This window comes from Pseudochaenichthys georgianus, chromosome 22 (genome assembly GCF_902827115.2).
Source record: "Pseudochaenichthys georgianus chromosome 22, fPseGeo1.2, whole genome shotgun sequence".
In the NCBI taxonomy this organism is placed as follows: Eukaryota; Metazoa; Chordata; class Actinopteri; order Perciformes; family Channichthyidae; genus Pseudochaenichthys; species Pseudochaenichthys georgianus.
The window spans coordinates 12,592,683-12,600,266 of NC_047524.1; the positions used below are offsets into that span (position 1 = coordinate 12,592,683).

General features: G+C 40.2%; 1 protein-coding gene across 1 annotated transcript; it reads right to left on the bottom strand.

The window, feature by feature from the left end:
• Positions 1-1,352: 1,352 nt before the first annotated feature.
• Positions 1,353-7,371, bottom strand: wars1 (tryptophanyl-tRNA synthetase 1). Its single transcript, XM_034111389.2, has 11 exons — positions 7,269-7,371; positions 6,840-6,954; positions 5,908-6,124; positions 5,638-5,746; positions 5,318-5,437; positions 5,033-5,215; positions 4,753-4,853; positions 4,417-4,529; positions 2,278-2,451; positions 2,044-2,184; positions 1,353-1,806 (listed from the first exon to the last, which is right to left on the bottom strand). The coding sequence occupies exons 2-11, from the start codon at positions 6,951-6,953 to the stop codon at positions 1,648-1,650; spliced, it is 1,431 nt and encodes a 476-aa protein (XP_033967280.1). The 5' UTR covers position 6,954; positions 7,269-7,371; the 3' UTR covers positions 1,353-1,647.
• Between the last annotated feature and the right edge of the window lie 213 nt (positions 7,372-7,584).

Consider the following 7,584-nt stretch of genomic DNA (forward strand, 5'->3'; position numbering starts at 1 on the left):
GCCGCAAGGGATTTCTAAAATATAGGATGAATCCTATTTTTGACGCGGCGCAGCGCAGGCAGGAAGTGATGAAAATCACTTTGTTGTCTGCTTTGCTGGTTGAGGGGGTGCACCCAAAACCGGCTCCTTCTCCTCACCCCCACCACCGTCTTTCAAGTAGGAGAATATGCCAGCGTTCTCCTCCGGTTTACAGGCACTGTAAATTATAGAATAATTATGATGATGAATGCATATTTTTTTACCACTAAAATACAGCAACACATCTTTGATTCATGTCGTTTATAACTGGAATATTACAATTATTATTAACTGTGTCTGTAGTCTACAACACAACAAAATAGGAAATAACAACTGTAAGGGAAACTTCCGTGTAGCAATGCAGTGGGAGTCACCGACTCAGGAAGGAGACACGGTAGAGCAGGAGCTTCGATGTCAAACACTGGAGGTTTATTTGGAGTTACGGCCGGAGGATTCACATCACAAGTCACAGCAGTCACGGTCTGACTGCACGGGTGGATTGCCACGTCAATTCTGGAGAACCTCTCTCTCGTTAGCCCATTTAACTGGTTTCACAGAGAGTAATCAACATATTTTGATAAGATAGTTGAACCAGTTGGGCACACTGAGTCACTTGCGTCCGTCACTTATGGCCTCGAAGATGTCATACCTTGGAGTCCACAAACAACAAAGAAGGAAGTGTCCCAGTGCACCCACAACAACAGACCATCTGTGACCTAGTGTTGACCGGTCACAGAATGGGAACAATAACATTATGGCTCAAGCAGCCATAATGTTGCTTTAAAGCATTGAGAACAGATGCCTACACCGAACTCAGGTTTGACTAGAGTGCCAAGCTTACGTGGTGAAGGAGCATCATGAAAAAATATAAAAACTGTTTGTCTGAATATGGAAACATTGTTTCTATAACGATACGTTTTGTTTTGTTGCATTTTTGATCTGGGCAGGAGTGAAATCCTTTTCCCGACTGAATCTTTATTCTGGACAGAAGTGAAACTCTGCTTAGACTAACAATTAAACTGTACTTGAACCAAATTAAACTATTTATCTTCCAAAAAAAAGAAGTTGCCTTGAGTCATTCCCGTTTGCTGATAAAAATAGAGTTGCTTTCATTCCTTTGAGTAAACACTGATATCCCACTTCCTGTTATATATGCTCTGACTCTTCAGAGATTAACTTCCCATAATATATCTCCTATTACCATACTGACACTATCTCTCAACACCATGTAGAACACAGTGGAAGTGACTGTTCAAATGCTTTTTCTCCAAAGTAGAATACTTTTCATTCAAACTGGATGTGTAAATGTGTTATAGTAAGAAATTGCCACAATGTTCCCTTATACTTCGATTTAATTTTCATTCAACCTGATCTGGATTCAGGGCTGAGAGTAACACAACACAAACACTTCATGGAGATGGATGTGTACATTTGGTGCAGAGTGAAGCCAACAAGTTGCATGACGTCAAAGGCAATGCCATGCTTAGTTTAGTTTAACTTTCTCCAGGTCTGATGCAAACTGAAAGAGAAAACGTTTGTATTCCTAATAATGTGGAATGGAGAAAGATACTTATTTCCTCGTGAATAAAGTTTAGTGACATGATGAAGCTTGACATCTCATCAAGCATGCTAGAAGTTAAAATGTAGAGGTCTGGGAGTCATGAACTGCTTGACCTCCTCCTCTGTGACTTGTTTGCGTCGCTGCTGATGCTGCTCAATCATTGGCTGCAGAGTCTCGATCAAAAGCTTCTTCAGTTCTCCTGTTAAGAGAGCTCCACTTGCGTAATCCTGTAGAGAAAAGATAGAAAGAGTGGATGTGAGGAATGTGAAAAAAGGAAGTTGAAGAGGACGATCAGGGAGCCAAGAGGAATGGAAAACAAAAACCAAGATAAAGCGTTCAAGGGTGGATGGAGAAAGCAAAACAAGAGTTCCATTTATCGTAAGAAGAAGGAAAACAAAATAGAGAAAAGGGTCTGATAAGCAAAATAACATATGATATATTTCCTCTTTTCTCCAAACTCTCACCTGTCGGATCTTTTCCAGCTGTTCATCATCCTCCAGGAAGAATGTCAAGTACATGAAGGCAACGTCGACGTCTGGGTTTCCTCCATACTTTCTGTGCTCTTCCACTGTGTCCTTTCCTCCCGAAAACGCATGTTTGTTGACCTGTGAGACGTGGATACACAGGTCATTAAGCAATCATAAGCGATATGAAACGGACTGATAACTATTCAGAGAAATAACTAGTATGCGCAGCACCTTGTTTTTGATCTGCTTGGGTGTGTCAGTGAGGAAGATGGAGGTGTTGGCGTCACTGGCGCTCATCTTGGTCTGCGCCCCCTGCAGGGCGGGGAAGAAGGTGGAGTGCAGCAGGGCTGGTTTGGGATAGCCGATCCTTGGAGCTACATCACGGGTCATCCTGAAGTAGGGGTCCTGGGGGAGTAAGAAAATAAATATCAATACATGTGACTGTGCAATATTAGTATGTGGTGTTGTAGACTATTAAAGGTCCCCTATTATACTGTTTTTCACCAATATATACAAAACATGTCTCCAAACACCAAACAGATTGTGCATTGTAGCATCCCATAATCCCCTCTGTTTCAGCCCTGTTTCAAAAGTGCTGATTCTCTGTCTGTTACTTTAGATCAGGGGTGCCCAACCTTTTTTGAACCGAGAGCTACTTTTAAAGTTGCCAGTCTGCCGAGATCTACCAGTCCAAATAGAGAGGCGTAGCCATTACTGACAGCCTACTACCAGGTAAATACACACTTCTACTTGTATAAAACTGACCTTTGTACGATTAATACTTCATAAAATACTGCAGATCCTTTATCTTACCTCTTTCTAATCTACACACATACAAGTATTTAACTGAAGTTACACAACAGTGTTGTTGATACAGAGTTGGAGTTTATTCACACGTCACATACTACAGTGGGTAATGTTTTCAAGAAACATTGAACAGTGCTGCCACATATGACACAGGGAAAAAAGAAAAGACTCTGAACCCTCTCTTTGCCATTATATAAAAATAGTGTTGCTACAAAAGTATAAATTAGGCTTACAAATAAGACAACTCAGATCTGAAGCTACACAGGAAACTGCTGCAACAGTGCAATAAAAAAGACAAAATTAATAGAATCAAACCCTTTTTTTGTTGCATTTTAGTAGATTATAAAAAGAAATGCCTTTAAAATAGGATGCAAGCAACACTGGTTTCTTAACCTGAATTGATAATAGACTATAATCAATTTAAGTTTGCATTCTTATACCATTTTGTACAATAATTATAATGAATAAGTTCAAACAAACTCAAACTTACAGCTGATTAATAACGGTATCTAACTTGAGTTTTATCACATCAAAAACCTGTTGAAATGCTACCGTTATTTTTATTACGCATCGACAGCCTCCAGGAATGCTTCTTTCACAACTTCACCGTCTTTGAAAGACTTCATGTGTTTCGCAAGAACGTGACTGACACGATAAGATGCTATGGTAGCAGCCTTGCTCTTGTTGTTGGGCCTGGTGAAAATGGACTGCTGTGCATTTAGCTGTCCTTTCAGGCCCCTCCCCTTTTGGAGCGTAGGGCAGTAGGAGGGAATTCCGTCTCGTAGCGTTTGTGCACCGTTTTGAAAAGCCGCTCCTAAATTACCCTTCTTCGATAAAGCCACGCTCGCATTGCAGATGAGACAGATGGGTTTTGAATTGGAATAGGTACAAAAATAATCATCCTCCCACTCGGAGTGAAAATTATATATGTTTTGCTTCTGCCATAATTGCGGTCTTGTGTGTGTGCGGACTGTCACTCCTGTTGACACGGACAACGTTAGCGAACTAGTGCACTGCCCACTGCTCACCAGCCACGCCCCGACACATGGGGTCACGCCGGCCAATCACAAAGCTTTGATGCGTTCAAGTGCATTATTCTGGCACAGGAAGATTATGTTACAGGACATTAACGATAAAACAGAATATTGTTGTTCTATTTTTAGACACATCTCGCGATGGCACCCCTGCTTTAGATGAAAATAAGGAGCCCCTCGCCACGCCCCTCAGAGATATTTGGTTAAAAAGAACACAATGGTGCTCTAGGGGGAGATTCAGGTGATAAGGTGGGGGGGGGCCTTGGTTGGTTATTGGCTAATGGTTACAGAAGCCAAAAAATCGTTATGACATCATAAAGTGGCCAAAATTTGATCAGCTCATTTTCAGACAGGTTTTTATATAAATGGATCAGGACAAAAAGTGAGCGAATATTTTTTTCCTGAAACTTTCAGAGTCTCTTTACACAGAGGGGACACATGTTTATGTATAACAGACTTGAAAAAGTGGATTTTGCATAATAGGTGGATTTTGCATAATAAGTGACCTTTAATGCGATGGTGTCCTGACCTGGTCTATGGCGCAGGGGATGAGACACTGAATGTCCTTTCTGCCTTTGAAGATCTGTGGGAAAGAGCTACTGAAGGACGGCGCTGCCTGGATGGCTGGGAAACTGATCTTTCCTGGATGGATGGAGAAAATAAGACACGCTCAGTCACCAACATGGTATTCACATGATTTCAATTCAGGACCAGGAGATGATGTAACAAAACCACAAACCCAGGATGACACAACAGGCATATGAAAACAAGAGCAATTTGTCATTTTGTTCTTTTAAAAAGGAGAAGGAGAATTGATTGCTCAAAGAATGACTAGTCTATTTTATCCAGTTTTTAGTTGTCTTACCAATGCAGTCACTGTCGGTAAAGCCAAATATTCCTTTGACCTGGTTGAACGTCACATGCTTCTGGACCTTTACCACATTTCTGTAGAATTCAGGGGATGCACTGCAGACAATAACATGGAATGAACACATTTAGAAACAACTCTTAACTAAAATTCCATTCCATTAACAGATACTTTAAAAGCAGAATTGTCCCTATGGCAGGGCTTATATGCATCCTCACAGGCCTTAGCAGTAAGGTTTGTCTGGAGGAAATACAAAGATACTTTTTGTCATAATTACCCCATGTAGTCGAGGTCAGAGAAGATGAAGGTTTTGTTGACATCAAAGCCACAGGCAATGATGTCTTTGGCGTTTTCCACAGCAAAGCGGTGGCAGTCTTCTAGTGATAGATCCTTCCACAGGTACTTCTCATCGTCAGTCAACTGGACCACGAGGGGAATGTCGAATACATCCTGCAACCACCTGCAAAGAAGGACATAAGTGTAACTAGCTTCATTCTAGATGGTGCCCTGCTGATTAATTAACAGCACTTTGGTATTAAAACATTAAAGAGGGAGAACTCACTTGGTGAAGATGAAGGGGATGAGGTGACCAACGTGCATGGCCTCAGACGACGGACCTCTGCCAGTGTAAAGGTAGAAGGACTTCTGCTTCTCATACGCATCCAGTACTTGATGCATATCCCTACCAGAAACAGCAATAAGAGAAAATAAATATATTGATGTGTCTTTGTTGGAAAAGGTTCAGAGTGGATATTTTTATATATGACACTCTTTTATGAGATGATAAATTGCAAAAGTGGTTGTGAAATACCGACACACTAAAAGTCAGAAATGAGGAAAAGAACACAATGATGAAATATTTTCAGTTCCTTAAAGGCTGACCTGTGTGAGAAGAAGATTCCTCTTCTTAGAAAGCGATGAGGCTTCTTTCCCGAGACCTTTTCTATTCTGTCCACCAGCTCCTTGTCAACTTTACTGCTGCCAAACCTCACTAAGGAAAGACCAGACACAACTCAGATGTCAATGCTGTGTAGCTTAAATTACCTCATAGTTCAAAGTACATTTTGGAGAAAACTAAATTATTGTAACTGTTGTAAAAAAAACATGAAGTTCTTTATTGAAGGCAATAAGTGAAGTTAATTTGAATCTTACATATGAGTTTTTCATAATCCACTCCCTTGGCGTTGTTCGTGGAAACGTTCCACGGGTCGACTGTGTCTTCCTCATCAGCGCCACCTGCTGCTGCCCCGTTGTCGGGGGCAACATAGTTCTCTGAAGGTGGACAGCCTGCTTTGTAGTCCTGACCTGTCATCTGTTTGTAGTCTGTTTTCAACTTTATCAGCAGCTGGACAGCAGCATCAACATCAGCCTACAGGGAGCCAAACACCACCGTCAGATGACTCACACAGAAAAAAGCAACCAAATCCCAACAGATTCAAGTGGTACTGTGGTGCTTAGTGGGTGTGCTTCACAAAAGACTAAAGTGATTAGATAGTCATGTTGTTTCAGAAATAAATGTCCCGGCTACATTGGAAAATCCAAACTAACAACTTTTCAATGGAACCACTTTCTACAAATTGAGAAATGGTTACTGTGAAAACTTTTACAGCATGTTCTGTGGGTTTTACAGAGGAAATAGGCCCGGTTTATGGAAGAAATATGTTGCTTTTGAATAGTTTAAAATGTCTCTTTTCACTGCTTTCAGCTATGGTAGTTACGGTGTATGTAACTTTAAATCGCAATATTGATATACATATGATTGAATAATACATTTTCTAGTAAATCGACTGATAACTTACTAGAATGATTGGGAAATAATTAGAAAACAATGACTACTCTAGGATTGGAATAACAACAAAGTATCACACTGATGCAAAACTCATATACAAATGTAATCCTTCTTATTTCCAACAGTGCTCAAACGAAATTGCATTCATCACATTATATTATCATAATGGGTTTGTTGCAGACATGTCAAAACAATAAAAACCAAAACTACCTGCAAGGCTAGTCACAGTTGGTGAGACAAGTTATATCCCAGAGAGTAACATCACTGTTTTCCATTGTAGTTTATAAACACTTACTTTAGTCGCTTTAGCTGTTTTCAAGGCCCTGACTTGTTCTCCTTGTGCTGTCAGTGTCTCGTAGAGCTCCATTGGACTCGTGGCTCCTTCCCCGTCTCCTTGACACTCTGCCATCCTTCAACATATACAGGACAGGTAATATACATGTAAAGTATATTACAGACCAATACACAACATTAATGAAAGAAAAATGTTTTAGTATGAGGTTAACAGAATTACTGAGTGTATCTGCTTTAGCAATACTGTATCTCAGCAGTTGGGATTATCCCATGTGAACCGACCACAGCGAACTAGCTAATCGTATAACGCCTGTAGATTAATAACCTTACGCTACGGTATTTCATATAATTAAACATATAACATACATTAAATAATGTAGTATGTCATTTTAGTGTATCCATCTATTAGTTAAGCGCCTAGCCGGCATACCTTATAATATTCTTCACACAGTTGACAGCTCACTCATACAACTTGCATCAGCTTCAACCTGAGTGAGGTGGTGTTTGGACAACATAATTCCCAGGGAAACAGGCTCCTTCAAAGGTTCCGTTATACATTAATAAGGAGAAAGACCAATAATAAAAAGCTATTTTTAGTAAATGTAATATGCAGAAGTGTTTAATTTGTGTTCATGTTAAATTAATTGAAAATCCTCAAGTTAAACTAATTGTAAATACGTATACATCGTAGGACTAGTATCAGTGTGACAACCACTTCTGGTCTGCCTCTACCGGATGCTTTCAAA

Bases quoted from the DNA above. Each gene is read 5' to 3' on its own strand.
- wars1 (XM_034111389.2), bottom strand. From the start codon at position 6,953: ATGGCAGAGTGTCAAGGAGACGGGGAAGGAGCCACGAGTCCAATGGAG. The intron at 4,530-4,752 runs GTAAGACAACTA...CCATCCATCCAG, and splicing joins TACCGACAGTGACTGCATTG to GAAAGATCAGTTTCCCAGCC. The intron at 1,807-2,043 runs GTGAGAGTTTGG...TTTTCTCTACAG, and splicing joins AGCTGGAAAAGATCCGACAG to GATTACGCAAGTGGAGCTCT.